This window comes from Hemitrygon akajei, chromosome 3 (genome assembly GCF_048418815.1).
Source record: "Hemitrygon akajei chromosome 3, sHemAka1.3, whole genome shotgun sequence".
Lineage (NCBI taxonomy): Eukaryota > Metazoa > Chordata > Chondrichthyes > Myliobatiformes > Dasyatidae > Hemitrygon > Hemitrygon akajei.
The window spans coordinates 10,585,952-10,605,584 of NC_133126.1; the positions used below are offsets into that span (position 1 = coordinate 10,585,952).

At 39.0% G+C, this 19,633-nt stretch overlaps 1 protein-coding gene across 1 annotated transcript in view; it reads left to right on the forward strand.

Annotated features, from left to right (window-relative positions):
- The window catches only part of sel1l (SEL1L adaptor subunit of SYVN1 ubiquitin ligase), a 55,116-nt gene that overhangs the window by 20,220 nt on the left and 15,263 nt on the right, over nt 1-19,633 (forward strand). The window contains exons 4-15 of the mRNA XM_073039195.1: nt 979-1,137; nt 5,403-5,508; nt 7,832-7,994; nt 10,941-10,994; nt 11,105-11,164; nt 11,387-11,468; nt 13,576-13,730; nt 13,958-14,014; nt 14,391-14,459; nt 14,540-14,617; nt 16,486-16,548; nt 19,005-19,092. Coding sequence (XP_072895296.1) covers nt 979-1,137; nt 5,403-5,508; nt 7,832-7,994; nt 10,941-10,994; nt 11,105-11,164; nt 11,387-11,468; nt 13,576-13,730; nt 13,958-14,014; nt 14,391-14,459; nt 14,540-14,617; nt 16,486-16,548; nt 19,005-19,092 — 1,134 coding nt within the window. The remainder of the gene's footprint in view (nt 1-978; nt 1,138-5,402; nt 5,509-7,831; nt 7,995-10,940; nt 10,995-11,104; nt 11,165-11,386; nt 11,469-13,575; nt 13,731-13,957; nt 14,015-14,390; nt 14,460-14,539; nt 14,618-16,485; nt 16,549-19,004; nt 19,093-19,633) is intronic.

The window sequence follows — 19,633 nt, forward strand, 5'->3', positions numbered from 1 at the left end:
CGCTTGTATGCTATAATGAGCAGTAGTTTAAGCAGGTGCTTAGTTCTTTCCTTCATCCATGATTAATCTTGTGCCACGTATGCAAAGGGAAAGTTCTTGTACACAATGCAAAAGTTTGATGGGGTGCGCCAAGTTTTGATTAAAGTTTCTTACCACTTGATCAATTGGATAAATAAGGTTGCTTGTCAAAGTAATTTGGAACTCGTACAAAATTTTAGTCAGATTTCTGCAATTTATTTGTAGAAGTAACTTTTTTAGTAAAAATTGTTACTTTTTTTAAACTACAATTTTATTTTTAAGCAACTGTTTTAACTGTCCTTTTAATCTTAGTCATCTATATCAATGGTGACGATTTAGGTGCCAAACCAAATTAAGAAGTTCAGTTTGTTGGGGCCCGATTCAGCTCACTACTTTGTAACCTCTACACCACTCTGTGCTGGACTAAGGGTCTGAGGATGGAGTCTCGGTGACTTCAGTTCAGAATAATATTTGCTTGTGATTATTGTTTGCATGATTCTTTTTTTTTTCTCTGGGCATTGGATGCTTGACCTTTTTTTTGAATTATTTTTTGTGTTGGTTTCGTGGCTGCCTGTTTGGAGATGCATCGCAAGATTTTGTAATGGAAACATACTTTGATAATGTACTTTGAACTTCTGTTAATCTCTTTTTGTATTCTCTACAGCATCTCCTTTCAAGTTGCCTTTTATTACTTAATATGTTATGTTCTAAATGCTGAATCTTTTTCTAAGTTGAAGAATATTTGAAAGCTATTAGTTTCGAAAAGTAACGTGTATTTTAGAAATCGGAATTGAGTACTTGGGTCAGGAAGGATTATGTGGAGAAGCAAACTCTTCACAGTTCATAACCTTTTAATTGGACTGTAGTTTGTGTACGGCAAGTAAAACAAAGTAATTCTTTTACATTCCTTCCAGAGATGCTTTCTGATTAAATTAATATATTTTGCTTTAAATCCTTTAGCAATTGGTGGGACTGCTGATGGAGAAGCCTGTGTTTTTCCCTTCCTCTTCATGGGCCAGGAATATCTGAGCTGTACCACCGATGGAAGAAATGATGACAGGCTCTGGTGTGCAACAACATACAACTATAATCAGGACAAGAAATGGGGATTTTGTGAAAGTGGGTACTTTTTATTGTGCATTTTACATATCTAGGTGATTTTGGAAAGGTTCAACATATTTAAAACTTAAGTGTTAAATGTTCAGGTTCTGAAGTGCATTGCAAAGATTTGGGCAAATTGTTAACTTCCATGTAATGACACAATAGATCATAACAAAATAGCTCTTTACAGGCCAAAATTGTGGTGGGTACCCAGGCAATATAAGAGACAACATTTTAAGTTTATAAATATGGACTCCCTCCTCTTGTTGAAGTAATCTTAAGATCTTGATCAGCACGTTTCTTTCCCCTGTAGTTAAGTTGCAATATCCTTTGGGCAGCACGTACTGGTTGACTTTAGTCTCCACATTTATATTTTTTCCTCACCCCCTTGAGTCCTCTACCATGAAGGCAGTTTGGTCTGTTTCTGGAGTTATTGGCTTGTATTAGTTTGATTTTTATCTACAAATATTCAGCTTGTGTATTGATGCAGCGATGTTTAAATATTGACCCTGCAGACAGTTTGAGTGAATGCTCTTATTGTTCATCTTATTTACCCACCTTCCAAGAGACCCTTCAATGTGAGCCAAGCTTGTATGATTTTTGTTCTTAACTGTAAGATGAGGTGATTTTGATCTGTTTCTTTGGAAGTCAAAAGTGAGGCATAAGATTTCATGGTTGAATGTTATAAGCACAATGAAAGGAAAGACAATGAAAATAAGTTATGACCATCTCATACTCAAGTCTATAAGCTCAAAAGAGCGCAGAGAAAATTTACAAGGATGTTTCCAGGACTTGAGTGATGAGTTATAAGGAAAGGTTGAATAGGTTAGGACTTGATTCTCTAGATTGTAGGAAAATTAGGGGAGATTTGATGGAAGTATACAAAATTGAGGGGTATAGATAGGGTAAATGCAAGCATGCCTTTTCCAGTGAGGCTGGCTGAGATGAGGAAGAGGTCATGGGTTAAGGATGAAAGGTGAAATGTTTAAGGGTGATATGAGAGGGAACTTCTGAGGGTAGTACAAGTATGGAATGAGCTACCAATGGAAATGGTGGATGCTGGTTCGAATTTCAATAGTTCGAGAAATTTGCTTTGTTACAGTTAACCATATAACCATATAATAACTACAGCACGGAAACAGGCCATCTCGGCCCTTCTAATCCATGCTGACGCTTACACTCACCTAGTCCCACTGGCCCGCACTCAGCCCATAACCTTCCATTCCTTACCTATCCAATTTTACTTTAGATGACAATACTGAACCCGCCTCTACCACTTCTACTGAAAGCTCATTCCACACAGCTACCACTCTCTGAGTAAAGAAATTTCCCCTCATGTTACCCTTAAACTTTTGCTCCCTAACTCTCAAATCATGTCCTCTTGTTTGAATCCCCCCTACTCTCAATGGAAAAAGCCTATCCACGTCAACTCGATCTATCCCCCTCATTATTTTAAATACCTCTATCAAGTCCCCCCTCAACCTTCTACGCTCCAAAGAATAAAGACCTAACTTGTTCAACCTTTCCCTGTAACTTAGGTGCTGAAACCCAGGTAACATTCTAGTAAATCTTCTCTGTGCTCTCTCTATTTTGTTGATATCTTTCCTATAATTCAGTGACCAGAACTGTGCACAATACTCCAAATTCGGCCTTACCAATGCCTTGTACAATTTTAACAGTTGCAAGAAAAAGTTTTTGAATCCTTTGCAATTACCTGGTTTTCTGCATTAATTACTCATCAAACGTGGTCTGATTTTCATCCAAGTTACAATAATAGACAAATACAGTCTAAACTAATAACACACAAACAATTGTGCTTCTCATCAATACGGAGTACACAATTAAACAATCACAATCTAGGTTAGAAGAAAGTATGTGAGCCTCTGGGGTAGTGCCTTCTACAAAAGCTATTAGAGGTCTAGTGTTCCAGTCAATGAGATGAGATTGGAGATGTTGGTTGTAGACATGCCCTGCCCTATTTATTAAATAAAGACACACAGGTTACTGACAGAGCCTGCTATTCAAAAAAAATCTACTTATGTGCACCATGCTTCAATCAAAACAACTTTCAAAGGACCTTGGAAGAAGAACTGTAGAGATAAATGAAGCTGGAAGAGGCTACAAGAGCATTTCTAAAGACAGGTGTTCAACCCTCCATCGTAAGAGAAATTGTCTGCAAATGGAGAAAACTCAGTACTGTTACTACACTCCCTAGGGGTGGGCGTCCTGCAGATATCACACCAAAAGCACAATGTGCAATGCTGAAGGAGGTGAACAAGAACCCAAGAATAACAGCAATTTCTAGAACTTGCTAAAGTCTCTGTTCCTGTGTCCACTACAAAGAAAACACCGAGTAAGAATGGTGTCCATGGAAGGATATCACAGAGAAAACCACTGTTCTCCAAAAAAAAACATTGTCACGTGTCTCAAGTTTGCAAAAGACCCCCTAAGTTTCACTACACATCTGGAGCAATGTTCTGTGGACAGATGAGACAAAAGTTGAATTTTTTGGCAGAAATGCACACCGCTTTGTTTGGAGGAAAAAGGGCACTGCACACCAACACTAAAACCTCATCCCAAGCTGCGAAGCATAATGGAAGGCGCATCATTGTTTGGGGCTGCTTTACTGCCTCAGGGCCTGGGCAGCTTGCAGTCATTGAAGGAGCAATGAATCCAAAATTGTATTAAGACATTTTACAGAAGAATATCAAGGTAGTAGTCTGTCACCTAAAGTTGAATAGAAGTTGGATGATGCAACCGGACAATGATCTGAAACAGGAGTAAATCAACAGAATGTTTTTTTTTTTAAAAATGGTTTAAATTTGTGTTTTGGAATTTCAGTCCAGACCTTAACCCAATTGAGATGCTGTTGCATTACCTGAAGAGAGCTGTTCATGCATGTTATCCCAGAAATATTGATGGACTGAAACAGTTTTGTATGGAGGAATGGTCTAAAATTTTGCCCTGCCGTTGTGCAAGTCTGGTCAGCAGCTACAGGAAACGTTTGGTGGAGGTTATTGCTGCTAAAGGGAGGTTCTACCAGTTATTAAATACAAGCATTCGGATACTTTTCCCAGCCTGGACTGTGAATGATTAGATAGATAGATAGATAGATACTTTATTCATCCCCATGGGGAAATTCAACTTTTTTTCCAATGTCCCATACACTTGTTGTAGCAAAACTAATTACATACAATACTTAACTCAGTAAAAAATATGATATGCATCTAAATCACTATCTCAAAAAGCATTAATAATAGCTTTTAAAAAGTTCTTAAGTCCTGGCGGTAGAATTGTAAAGCCTAATGGCATTGGGGAGTATTGACCTCTTCATCCTGTCTGAGGAGCATTGTATCGATAGTAACCTGTCGCTGAAACTGCTTCTCTGTCTCTGGATGGTGCTATGTAGAGGATGTTCAGAGTTATCCATAATTGACCGTAGCCTACTCAGCGCCCTTCGCTCAGCTACCAATGTTAAACTCTCCAGTACTTTGCCCACGACAGAGCCCGCCTTCCTTACCAGCTTATTAAGACGTGAGGCGTCCCTCTTCTTAATGCTTCCTCCCCAACACGCATGTTCAATAAAGATATGAAAAGTATAATCGTTTGTGTCATTGGTTTAGGCAGATTATGTTTGTCTATTGTAACTTAGATGAAGATCGGACTGCATTTTACGAGTAGTTAATGTAGAAAACCAGGTTATTGCAAAGGGTTCAGACTTTTCAACTGTATATGGATGGTAGGGGTATGCAGGGCTGTAGTCTGGGTGCAGGTGAATGAGTGTAGGCAGATTAACAGCTTGACATGGATTAGATGGGTCAAAAGACTTGTTTCTGTTCAATGACTATGACTAGAAATGAAGCATATTGTTATTAAGATATAACCTTTGAAATGACCAGAATCAAGTGGTGTGGCATCTATTACAGAAAAACTAAAAGTTCTAGAATGTATAGAATCAGGAATGCTACAATTATTGAAAATTCACTGAACGATTACACATACAATATATAGGTGATCGTGTAAAATTTAAGTAAACATAGGAAAATTAAATAACAAGAAAAAATAACAATTTTACACCCTAATTTAATGTAACCCATCTAAAATCTAGCCTGAACCGGCTAGTAAACAATTTTCTCTCAATTTGCCACTCAAGTTTTTGCTTTTATAAGTCAGTTTATTTTAATTCGTATTAAATCAAGAAGTCTTGAGTTACTGTAATGGTAATTTTAAGATTACAACTCACATTGGCTGTTCACTCACTTACTCTACTACCTCTGTTCTAGCTGATGAAGAGGCCAGTCAACGCAAGGTTGCACAGGAAGCAGAGAGAATTTACCATAATGGAATGAAAATGATCAATAGTACAAGTAAAAAGAACCAAAAGAAAGAGTAAGTATCCTGATCTCATTTGGAATTGGTCGTTGTACTCTATTCACTGGATGTGAACAACCTGCAAGCTGATAGTTCCAGCATCTGTTGAATGAAGTTAATTGGGCCATTTTGAAGGGTAGTTGTTCAGCTACTGTTATAGTCTGAAGTGAAGATTGGATCAGGATAGCAATTTAATTTGCCAAAGACATAATCAGCTAGGTGAGAGCTTTTATTTCATGGTCACCATTACTTGAAACTCTGTTAATCCAGATTTAATTGGATTAAATTTCCCAATTTGAAGTTGCGCATTTAATCTAAACCACCTGGTTATCTTCAATAACGTGATAACTATGGTAATATATTTATGAATCAAAGTTCAAAGTAAGTTTATTAAAGTGCATATGTCACCATGTACTACCCTGAGACTTCTTTTGTTGTGGATCTTCATAGTAAATAGAAAGAGACAAATGGAATCAATGAGAAACCACACATGACAGATGCTGGTAATCAAAGTAATACACACAAAATGCTGGAGAAGCTCAGCAGGTCGGGCAGCATCTAATGAAAAGTGAAGTGTCTGGTGTTCTGATGAAGGGCTTTAACCCAAAGTATTGACTGTTTACTCTGTTCCTCCAGCATTTGGTTTGTATTACAATTGACAAGTGTCAGGTTAAGCATGGCAAATCTGGCTGATTTTTAAGTTTGGGAGGTTGATAAACTTAAGAGCTTGTTTTCTATAATGTTGCTATCTTCATGTGGAAACTTTAATTCTTTTAGATCAGGGGTCCCCAGCCATTTTGTGCCATGGACCACTACCATTAACTTGGGGGGTTCGTGGACGCCTAAGTTGGGAACCCCCGCTTTAAATAGAGGGGATAGCTTCACTAACTTCAACATCTCACTGTTCCTACAACCTGTGGACTCGCTTTAAAGGACTCTTCATCTCATGTTCTTCATTTTTTTTTTGCGTTTGCAGTTGTCTTTCACAAATTGCTTGTGTGCAGTTTTCATTGATTCTTTTGTTTCTTTGTATTTATTGTGAATATATTGTGAAATGACTAACAAAGCTTAAACTTGATATCAAATGAAATGACAAACTTCTACCCAGTGATTCACACCCAAAGTACTTGGGAGTCACAGTAGATAGAACACTCTCACAAGATCCACTTCAAAGTGTTGCAAAGAAACTAAAATCCAGGATAGCTGAAATCAGGAGATAGCAGGAACCAAATGGGGTACTAACAAACATCTAGCCTAGCATGGTTTCTGAATATTGTGCACCCACCTGGAGAGAAATGCTCACACAAACATCATCAATACACAGCTCCATACTTGTATGAGAATAATCTCAGGAACCCTAAAATCCACACCTGCCCAATGGTTCCCAACAATGAGTGGAATAGCATCCTTGAAGATTTTGTAGAAGAGCATCTTCAGCAAAATTCTGCAAGCATATCCAAAATATGACCAACAACGTTCCAGTTCGTAAATTCAATGCTCCTCCAACTTCTCAACTAAAATCTCAAATCTTTCTACAACTGGAAGAACCTCAACTCCTTGGAAATCAACATGCCGAAACAGTGCAAACACTACACCAACACGGTGCCTGACAAACCCCAGCTTGCCCATGTGGTGCCCCAACCCAGGACATCCTGCACATGATCCAAACATGCCCTCTCACCAAGATCCGAGACAGCTTTGCCAGGGTCCTTCGATGCGACCACCAGCAAGCTGCAGGAGTGGCTTGACATAATCCAGTTAGTGAAGAGAAAAACACCTGACATACAAAACAAAAAAATGTGAATGCCTACAAGAAAATGAGTCTCAGGATTGTATATGGTGACATATATGTACTTTGATAATTTATTTATTTTTTGTTTATTGCAATAGTGTAGAATAGACCGTCCCTTTGAGCTGCCCCGCCCAGAATTCCTCCAGTTTAATCTTGACCTAAACACAGGACAATTTACAATCACCATTCAACGTATCAACCCATACATCTTTGGGAGGAAACTGGAGCACCTGGAGGAAACCCATGCAGTCATGTGGAGAACATACAAACTCCTTGCAGGCGGTGATGGGATTTGAACCCATGTCATTGGTACTGTAAACTATTGTGCCAACCACTACGCTACCATGCTGTCCTATTTACAAAGTTTGCACATGTGATGGGATAATGACTGCTAGGCAAGTGATTGAGCTAACAATCTTTGTGTCATGACATTCAGTGAAATTAATGCAATCCACCTTTAACATCACAGTATTTTGATCACCTTGTCAATACTTTGCTTATAATGCTTATCTTGCATTTGTATTTTTTTCCCGTTCATTTTTACTTCAGAGGTTATAAAATACTTATGCAAGCTGCTGAGCTGGGAAATGTTAAGGCCATGGAGAAGGTGGGCTATGCCATGCTACTGGGTGACTATATGAAGTTGGACATTGGAGCTGCCAAGGGTTTCTTTGAGAAGCTTGCAGAACAGGGTTCACCGAAAGGTCAAACAGTAGGTGTGCTTTACACAATTTTTGTTCATCAACTCTTGTTGCAGCTAATAGCAAAAGCTGAGTGCCTTGAACTGAATGTTAACAGCAGTAGAAAAATGGATCTGTTGCACTGTTCCCTTTTAGAGCTACAATTTTAAAAGTTTAAAAACAGTTTTGGTATTTTAAAATCAGAATCTGAAGTTCTACACAGTAACGTGTGATTTCATCTATAGATGTATCTAAAATGGGCTGTAGTCAAGTTTCCAAATTTTGTTGACGCTTCAGAGCAAAAATGCGTTGCAGTTATCAGCTGTTATTTTGTCTTTGAAGTGATTAATTCAGATCATTTCTTCAATTGGCCAGATTTATTTGAATTGAGGAAAGGGGTGAGAGCATGTCAGTTTGAATCTTCCAAGGTGTCTTGATGACAAAGAGCCAGCAGTAAACTGCTACACTCACGTGCAAACGTATAAAGCTTTTAGTTTGAGCAGAATTAGACCATTTGGCCCATTGAGTCTGCTCTGCCATTTCATCAAGGTTGATCCATTTTTCCCCTCTGCCCAAATCCTCTGCTGTCCCCTTCATAGCCCTTCATGTCTTGACCAATCAGGAATCTATCAACACCTTCCTTAAATATACATAAAGACTTGGCCTCCAAAGCTCTCAGTTGCAACGAATTCCACAGATTCACCAACAAATGAGAAAATCTGCAGATGCCAGAAATCTGAGCAACACAAAATACTGGAGGAACTCAGCAGACCGGGCAGCATCTGTGGTAAAAAACTATAGCCAACGTTTCAGGCCGAAATCTTTTGGCAGGACTGCAGAAAAAAAGCTGAGGAATAGATTTGAAAGGTGAGGGAGAGGAGACAGAAACACCGGGTGAAAGGTAAAACTTGAAGGGGGAGGAATGATGCAAAAGCTAGGAAGTTGATTGGTGAAAGAGACAGAAGGCCATGGGAGAAAGACCATGGAGACATCTTATCCACCGATGTCTGTTATAAACCAATGGACTCTCACAGCTACCTCGTCCCACCCTGCCACTTGTAAAAATGCTCTCCCCTTTCCTAAATTCCTCAATCTCTGCCGCATCTGCTCTCAGGATGAGGCTTTTCATTCTAGAATAAAGGAGATGTCCTCTTCTTCAAAGAAAGGGGCTTCCCCTCCTGCAGCATCAATGCTGCCCTCAGTCGCATCTCTTCCATTTCACACACGTCTGCTCTTACCACATACTCCCATCATGCTACAGGGATAGGGCTCCTCTTGTCCTCACCTACCACCCCACCAACCTCCATGTCCAGCACATAATTCTCCGAGACTTCCTCCACCTCCAACTGGATCCCACCACCAAACGCATCTCTCCACCGCCCCCAACTTTTTGCTTTCTGCATGGATTCCCTTGTCCATTTGTCCCTCCCCACTGATCTCCCTCCTGGCACTTACCCTTGCAAGCAGAACAAGTGCTTTACCTACCCCTATACAAGCTCCCTCAATACCATTCAGGGCCTCAAACTGTCCTTCCAGGTGAGACGACACTTCACCTGTGAGTCTGTTGGGGTCATATACTGTTTTGCTGCTCCTGGTGTGGCTCTTGTATATTGGTGAGACCAGACATAGATTGGGAGACCGTTTCGCCGAGCATCTGTGCTCCGTCCACCAGAACAAATGGGATTTCCCAGTGGCCACCCATTTTAATTCCACTTCCTATTCCCATTCCAATATGTCCATCCATGCTCTCCTGCACAGTCAGGATAAGTCCATGTTTAGGTTGGAGGAACAACACCTTGTATTCCGTTTGGGTAGCCTCTAACCTGATAGCATGAGCATCAATTTCCTAAACTTCCAGTAATGCTTCCAACACCCTCATCACTATTTCCCATCCCTTTCCCTCTCCCATATTATCTCCTTGTTTGCCCATCGCCTCCCTCTGATGCTCCCCCCTCTTTTTTTTCTTCCATGGCCTCTGTCTCTTTCACCAATCAACGTCCCAGCTCTTTGCTTCATCCCTCCCCCTCCAAATTTCACCTATCACCTAGCGTTTCTCTCTCTCTCTCTCTCTCTCCTCCTCTCACCTTTCGTAGTCCTGCCAAGGGGTTTCGGCCCAAAATGTCAACTGTGCTTTTTTTCCCATTGATGCTGCCTAACCTGATTTCCTCCAGAATTTTGTGTGTTGCTCCATTGATTCACCACTCTCTAGCTTAGGAAATTCCTCCTTATCTAAAAGGACGCCCCTCTATTCTGAGGCTGTCCCCTCTGATCTTTGACTCTCCCACCATATCACTTTCCTTGTGCTTCAGCTACCTGGCACTTTCCTGTTTTGAGCAATACCAAACTGATCTTACCATTGTTATCCATGTTCAATTGCTGCACATATGATCCCCTTGGTAGACTTGACTTCCCTGCCCCTATTGGCTTCTTGCAACACAGCTGGAGATTGGTTATTAAGCTTCCAGGAGAGAAATCATTTGATCTCTCTTCTCTGCTACTAAGTAACTTTTTACTTCTCACTTCGACAATGATATTTTTGATCACTTAGCTACACTAGATAAATTTAGTAGCCAATAAATCTACCAGCATAGTCAGCATCTGAACTACGATCAAACTCATCTCCCCGGAGTTGAAGCAACAGCACCAGCTGAATTCAACCTGAGTTTTATTGTTGCTCAGTTTTGTTTAATTTTTTGCTGGAAAAAGAGAATACACATTGACATGGACTAGATTGGCCAAAGGGTTTGTTTCTGTGCTGTACTTTCCCATGACATGCAAATCAAAGATTTTGCAATACACTGAGCTGTTTTTTGCTCTTTTTGCACTCTTTAATTTGTATTTATTTTAAAGTTCAAAGTAAAATTTTTTTTAATGTAATTTAGTTTTTTATTACTATATATTGCAGTGTACTACTGCCGTAAAACAAGTTGCATGACATATGCCAGTGATGTTAAATCTGATTCTGATCCTCTCTTTAGGCACTTGGGTTCCTTTATGCATCTGGTGTGGGTGTCCATTCAAGTCAAGCTAAGGTATTTGTATATGTTTTTCAAAAAAAAATTTAGGCTAACTTGTCTTCCTGGTGAATGTGTTAATTTTTGAGAAGGGAATTGCTCCTAATTTTTGCCTTTTACATTTAAAGGCGTTAGTGTTTTACACATTTGGAGCTCTTGGAGGAAACTTGTTGTCACACATGATTTTGGTAAGTAATCCTACATTGTAACAAAACCCTGGCAGAGTTAACTATTTTTGCTTGCTATCCAGTATAATTGAGTTAACTTGTGCAAATGTCATTTTTAAAACCTGTAACCTTTAGGTTAGTAGCATAATTGCCTGAAGTTAAATTGTTCTCTATGGATGTTATTTTGCAGCAAGTTTTGAACATTTAGTTGACGGAAATATAACACATTTCTTAATTCTTCAGGGCTATAGATATTGGGCTGGCATTGGAGTCCCTCAGAGCTGTGAATCCGCTTTAACTCATTACAAGCTGGTGGCAAATTATGGTAAGCAATCAAATTGGTCTCAAATACTGCGTGTACTATTAGAAATATTGCATGTTCTTCCTGTATTCAAGTAACAGTGTAGGATTACTGATAAAAAAACAGAATGACTCTAAAGATGTTAAGGGAATAGATTAGAAGCCTGTCATTAGCTTGCAAGTCTAGATTAATGGAAAATGGATCTGGAGAAAATGTTCTCCATCCAAAAGATGGCGAAGATGTTAATGTAACAAATCGGTATGTAATGCTACAGTGGTGCTAGAAAGTTTGTGAACCTTGTAGAATTTTCTTTTTCCACCTAAATATGACCTAAAATATGATCAGATCTTCACGTAAATCCCAAAACTGGATAAAGAGAACCTACTTAAATAAACAACACAAAAAGCATTATACTTTTATTTATTGTGAAAACTGATCCAATATTACATGTATTTGTTGGAAAATGCGAACCTTTGCTTTCAGTAACTCGTGTGACCCCCTTGTACAGCAATAACTTCAACCAAACACTTCCTGTAACTTATCAGTCTTGCACATTGGCTTGGAGGAATTTGAGGCCATTCCTTCTTACAAGACTGCTTCAACGCTGGGATGTTGGTAGGCTTCCTTGCATGACCTGCTTGCTTCAGGTCCTTCCACGACACCTCTATAGGATTAAGGTTGGGACTTTGACTTGGCCATTCCAAAACACAGATTTTCTTTTGAACTATTTTGTTGTTGATTTACTCTTCTCTTTTAGATTACTCTTGTTGGATTATTTAACTTCTATTTAGCTTCAGGTGACAGTCTGCTACCCTGATATTCTCCTGTAAAATGTCATGATACAATTTTGAATTCATTGTTCCCTCAACTATTGCAAACAGTCCAGGCTCTGAGCCAGCAAAGCAGTCCCCAACCATGATGCTCCTGCCACCATGCTTCACAGCTGGGGTGAGGTTTTGGTGTTGGTGATCACTGCCCTTTTCCCTCCAAACATAGCGATGTGCTTTTCTACCAAGAAATTTAACTTTTGTCTCGTCTGTGCACAGAACATTGTCCCAGAAGCATTGTAGAACATCCAGGTAGTCTTTTGCAAACTTGAGACGTACAGCAGTTTTTTTTATTTTGGTAGAGCAGAGGTTTCCTGTGGTGTCCTTCCATGAACACCATTCTTGTTCGGTATTTTCCTTAGAGTGGCACTAACAGAGACTTTAGCAAATTCTAGGAATTTGTGCAGGTCTTTTGCTGTTACCCTTGGGTTTTTTTCACCTCCATCAGCATTGCAAGTTGTGCTCTTGGTGTGGTCTTTATCACTTTAAGCAAAGCAATCTAATATTGATATTTTTCTACCAAGCCATTTTTTTAAAATATTAGAATAAAAACTTATTAAAATCAGTTCATACTTTATTGAACCAACTATCATAGACATCCAATTAAGTTGCAGTTTTAGGTCAACTTGTTTATATTTACTTAAGGGACACCTCTTTGGCATCTACCTGCTCCTTATTCACTTATCTATCTATCCAATCTAATTTACTAAATGTCTGCAAAGTTGTATTTAATTCCTTATTGTATATTGTATAAATGGATGTGTGGAAATTGTTAATGTTGTAACCCTATTATGTGAACTTAACTTTGCCTTTTTGTCTTAATTTAAGATTAGAAACAGTAAGATACTGCTGGTCAGTTTTGAGTCATTAACCTTTTATCAGAAATCTTTGATCTGAAATAGTAACTTATTTATAGATGACTTTTTATATAGACAGTGTAATTCAAAGTGCTTTACAATAGGATAAAGTGTAAGCATGAAAACAGAAGAGAAAAAATGTTAGATAAAAGCAAGGTTAAATACAGGTTAGCAGCTCAATCTATTTAGGAAATGGTTTCTTTCATGAATATTGCCTAAAATGACTACTTCCAGGGTTTCTTATTTCAGGTTTCAAAAATCTTTTAAATATTGTGGTACAGTGAAATGTACACCTTGTTCACTTGTAGTTCCTGCTTGCAGTGGCTGCAGAAAACTTTGAAGTTTAGTGATTTTGGTGAATATTATCATTAAACAGAAGCAATTTCCACAGCCTTCCACATGTGTTGGTTAATTTTAGCTCATCAGCTTTTAAACTTTTCCTTTTAGTTGCCAGTGATGTGTCTTTAACTGGTGGTAATGTTGTTCAGAGAATTCGTCTTCTTGATGAAGCTGAGAACTCTGGTGTTAGCAGTGGAATGCTGGAGGATGATTTAATTCAATATTACCAATTCCTGGCTGAAAAGGGAGATGTCCAAGCACAGGTACTTTGACACGTTCTGTGGGAGTCTGGCTTAGTAAAATTTAGAGTGATATGCAGATTTTGTTTATTAATGTTCACCCAGATTAAATATATTCAAATATAAGCAGCTTTGTTAGAAGCTTTGCATAATGCATTGTATTATTTTCCTGTTTAAAGCTTGAAAGCAAGTCAAACATTCAGAGATCAAAGGTGCTGAAAGTTTGAAATTAAAAATGTTATCTCTTTAAGGTTGGACTTGGTCAATTACATCTACATGGAGGACGAGGTGTAGAACAAAATTATCAGGTAACTATTTGAAAATAATTGAGCAGTTTAGTAATCAAAATTGTTCCAAGTAGTGGTGACTATTGTATTTGGTATCTTTTTCAAAAGAGTACATTCTTAAGATTTGTGTACTGCTTACACAATTACTTTGCTTTGTCACTTATAACATCTTTTTAAGTGATGTCTGAATCATAAATAGTGTGCTGTGATCTCCTGATACAGAGTCTTAAACTGCTTTAATGTCTGTAGAAAGTGTTTTGGCCACCTCTGCATGATGTCCTGCAGTACTTGACATTGAGTAAATATTCCAAGTGTTTGTTTCTTTTCATTTTGCTTTATATAGAAGGAATTTTCTTTCTTATTCTGCGCATCATGTTGATTTACTTCCCTTTTGTAGAGAGCATTTGATTACTTCAATCAGGCAGCAGCCACTGGAAATGCTCATGCAATGGCTTTTCTTGGAAAAGTAAGTACAAAGTGAAATAATTCATACACACAAAACTGGGTATAATAGTAAATTTTGAAGATGAACTTTTTTTTTTCCAGATGTATTCAGAGGGTAGTAGTGCTGTACCCCAGAACAATGACACTGCGTATCATTACTTCAAAAAATCGGCAGACATGGTAAGTAGATTCAGTGGCTTTCAAGTGATTTTTGGATTTGGTGCTCTGATTTCAAAGCTGAATATTTAACAAAGACATAAATGAGTTCTTCCTGTAAGATGAACAATACACATGTTCTCAAGGTATCAGCAGCTATCTTCTCCAATGAAGATCAGTCGTTCCCAAATTCCAATTGTCATTGCTTTATTTTAACTGGACATGACCAAACACAGAAGTTTTTGTTTGTGGAAATGAAGGTTAAAAATGTTATTTCATTTTTCTTTCATTGTCACCAAATAAACATTACACCCATCATACTAAATGGAATAATTTCCTTTAATTCTTGTAAGTTTGCGTAAGTCTTGGAGAAAGTCAACAGCAAGCTATTCATTTGCTGGGCATGTTGACTACTGCTAGCATTATTTTCTGATTTCAGCATCTGAAGCTTTTGGATTTAAAACTTTGCAAATGGTTGTAATCAATAATGTGAAGTTTTGGTGTCCTGGTATAGTTTCCCCCTCCCTACTGTGTTCAGTGGTATATGATCACTTCTGGCAGTTACTTGGTCCAAGAAGCAAAGCCAAGGATTTTGATGGACTGTATCTTGTACCAGCAAAGCAACAAAACTTTGAACTGGGGAGGGTGAATGGAAATTCCTTTTATCTATCAATAGCTTGGTTTGTATGGGTTCTTTGAAACCATTCAAGAAGTTTCGGGTTATGAATGTTTGTTAAATTTAAACACAGGACATTTACTTAAAGAGACACAGCGCCCTACAGGCTCTTTGAGCCGCACTGCCCAGCAACCCTTGATTTAATCCTAACCTAATCACAGGACTATTTAAATAACCAATGAACCTACCAGCCAGTAGGACTGTAAGAGGGAACCAGGGGAAACCCACATGGTCATGGGGCAAATGTACAAACTCCTTACAGCACTGGGATTTGAACCCGGGCCACTGTTACTGTATAGCATTGTGCTAACCACTACACTACTGTGCCAATGTAGGAGCAGAGTTAGGCCATTTGGACAATCAAGTGTGATCTGCTATCCCATCATGGCTGTTTATTATACCTCTCAACCCCATATTGGGTGTGATCTTGGCTGTAATCTATGAACTACATTCCATTTCTGCTAAGCATGTGAGGTGAAGTCCTGGCCCAATAATTTCCCACAACCCAAACTGAAACTAGAGGAATTTGTTTTGCATACTGCCTTGTCATCTCAAGACCAAACACCGTAACCAGTCCTTCAAGATCAGTCACAAAGTAAGCAGTATAAACCCTTATAAGTGTTTTCCATCTTCACCAAGATGATCAATAGCTGATCACTGAAGAGGTTTTGGATATTTGAATATGGCCTCAGAGGGAAATGTGTGTCATACAATTGTCTAGTGAGTCCTGGTTATGTGACCATTGATGCCAGGCGGGCAATCTCTATGAGTATCGATAATGGCTGGAGTCACCTGCCTTGTGAAGACACTGCCCAGAAGAAGGCAATGGCAAACTTGTATGAGCAGCTGGTGCATCTCACAACTGTCCCATGGCTTCATGTAACCCAGATCAGGTGCTACATCTTGCCCGTGGGTGATCTGTAGGCTAGCAGAGGAAAGAAGCACTTTACACCTCCTTTGGTAGAGACTTACTTCTATCCTGCCATCCAAGGTACACACTACCCTCTGTAAAGAAGTTACCTCAGTTCTTAAATCTCTCTCATCTTGTATCTGTGCCCTGTAGTTTGAGATGCCCCAACCCTGGAGAAAAGACTGACCACCAATTTTTCTGAATCAGGATATTTTGGAAGCTGTAATGTGAAATTTTGGGCTTCTCCAATTAATTCTTTGATCACTCTTGGAGACTTTATTTTAAAACAAACTGTTCAATTTCCAGGGTAATCCAGTTGGGCAGAGTGGCCTGGGAATGGCTTACTTGTATGGAAAGGGTGTCCCAGTGGTATGTATGAGTGTTTTAATGGCCAGATTGTATCTGATTAGAATAAATAATTGCCTGGATCAAAATGATATTGGCTTTTCATATGCAGGAAAGTTCTGAAGTGAAATTTATTATAACTTTAAATCTCTTTTTGTCGACACTGATGGCTGCTTTTGCTATTTGCACTCTCTCACCTCCATCTCCACTGTTTCTTCCACTTTTGAACTAGAGGTATAATGAGGAACAATTTGTATTCTTTAATGAATTGCAGACCTACCAAAGCCAATTTTACAAAGATGACATTGCATTTGACTATCAGATTAACACATCTGCAGTTTCAATACAAACTTCCTTCCTTCAGCTGTGACCAACTTTCTGAATTAGGATGATTTGATCTGTTGTAAAAATCCTGCCTAAATTGTGCAAATTAAGTAGGAAACTCCTCATTGTGAAGATGAAACAGCAGAGATCCTATAACATAGTTCTTCAAGATAAAGTGAGCAGGCAGGATTGTGGAAATTTAAGAATCTTTGTGCGACGGTTTGTATCAAAAACTGCCACTGCAGTGTCCAATTGAGACCTTGAGGTTTGTTTATTTCCTGTCCATGTCTCTGACTGAACATTTACTAGAACTACTACCTAGAAATGAGTCATTGGTGCCCATCCTGCAGACTTCAAATTTGCATGAGGTTCAAGTTTTCTGCTGCAATTGGGATGAGTGTTGCAATTTTCTTCATCACAATATGCTGCTTTATAGTCTATTCCAAGGCCAGATTTCAGAGGAAAGGGGGAATGTAATAAAGATGATGACTATGCACAGTGCTGTAGGTCAGGATGGCCAAAAGAGGTATCGGAGCCCTATTGTGTGCTATTGTCACAAGTTGAGCTTCATCTCTTACAGCATTTGCCTTCCCTTCCATGTTACTGTATTTACCTGCTCCAGACTTTTCACTGTTGTGGCATTACACCTAATTCTGATTTGAATTTGTGACCCTTAAAAATACTCCATGCTGCCAGATTTTGTCTTCATTCTTTCTTATCTCTTGAAATGCTGATCCGTAGTTTTGCCATTTCTGGTAAATACTTGGTGTGCTGGCCATTGTTGACTTCCAACATCCATATGCACTTATTCAAAGCAAATCATATCTTTAATCTAGGGCAAGCATTATTTCACTTCTGGAATCAGTTTTCCTGCTTGGAAACAGGCCCCTTGCCTCAACTCGTCCATACTGATCAAGATGTCTATTCAAGCTACTCAATTTGACTCCATTTGGCTAATATCCCTCTAACCCATTTCCATCCGTGCACATGATTAAATGTCTTTTAATTATTATGATTGGACCCACCTCTACAACCTCCTCTGGCAATCCTTCTCATGTGCTGATCATGCTCTGGAGAAAATTTCATTTTCTACTTGAGTCCCTTTAAACTTTACCCATATTCTGAAATGTGTATCCTCTCGGTTTAGACTGGAGGAAGAGACCTTATTCATTCCCCTCATGATTTTATGTATTCATAAGGTCACCCTTCAAGTTTGAACATTTTAGGGAAATAATACCAGCATTTTCAGTCTCTCCTTATAACTTCAGTCCTCCAGTCCCAGTAACAGTGCTTGAAATGTTCATATTTGAACTCATATCCTTCTGTGATTGACTCTACTTTGCACCCCATGCCTCCCCCACTTTGCCTTCCAAGTAGTCTGTAATCTTGTTTCTCTAACAGGCTATCATTCCCTCCTCCATTATTCAATGGTTATTCATTCACATCTAGCGTATGCTGTTGTAGTATTTAGACATAGAACTGTACAGCACAAAAACAGGCCTTTCAGCCCATAACGTTGTGCCAATCCATTAGCTTGCTAATGAAATAGGCAACCTATCTAATTCCCTCTGCCTACGCAATTACCATATCCTTCCATTTTCCTCACATTTGTGGAGCTACTTCCACCATTCCAGGCACCCACCACTCTTTAATAAACAATTAGAAAACTTGTCCCTCACAGTTCCTTTGAAATGCCCCCCCCCCCCCACCTTAAATGCATTCCATGTGGTGTTAGACGCTTCAACTCTGGGAAAGATGCTGCGTGTGTATCTATGCCTCACATCTTGTAGACCTCCATCAGATCTTGCCTCTGCTGCTCCAGAGAAAACAACCGAAGTTTGTCCAACCTCTCATTGGCAGATTCCCTCCAATCCAGGCACAAACCCTTCTGCACCTCCAAAGCCTCTGCATCCTTTCTATAATGAGGCAACCAGAGCTGTGTGCAGTACTCCAGATAGCCTTAATTGTACCCACCTGCAATATCCAATACCTTGCCAAAAATAAACACTGTCCAAAATCTAATTGGTATCAGGATTGTTGAAGCTGAAAATTGTGTGGTAGCAGGACAAAGTTGCGACCTGATTTTATAGTACCTTTAAAATTGTGTTTTGATTTGAATCAAATCCCAAGTTATTTTGTTTTTCCCTTCTTAATAGAATCATGAATTAGCACTGAAATACTTTCAGAAAGCTGCTGAGCAGGGTTGGGTGGATGGACAACTTCAGCTGGGCTCCATGTATTACAGTAAGGAATCTTTACATATTTACTATTTATAGACGTGTCTAAAAATATGCAAGTCTAGTTGATGATAATCAGCTGCTTGTCAAGTACTTTTGAATATGTCAAACATCTTGATCTTGATTAAATCAAATTTCTGATTCAAAGCATGTTTGAAATTAATATTTGCAATGATGAGTTTGAGCAGTTGCCTCGCTCCGTTTTTTTTTAAATGTCTGGAATTGCATTGTTCAATATTGAGACATATAATATATTATTATATAATATAATGTTAATATATTGGATGCCAGCATAGTCCACATCTACAAGAGGAAAGGCAACCGCCAGTCTTGTGACAATCACCGAGGCATCTCCCTCCTGTCCATAGCTGGGAAGATCTTGGCTCGCGTCCTGCTTAATCGCCTTCTCCGACACCTTGAGCAAGGTCTCCTCCCAGAAAGCCAGTGTGGCTTCCGTGCAGAGCGTGGAACTGTCGACATGATATTTGCTGCACGCCAACTCCAGGAAAAATGTCAAGAGCACCACAGCGACCTCTTTATGACCTTCG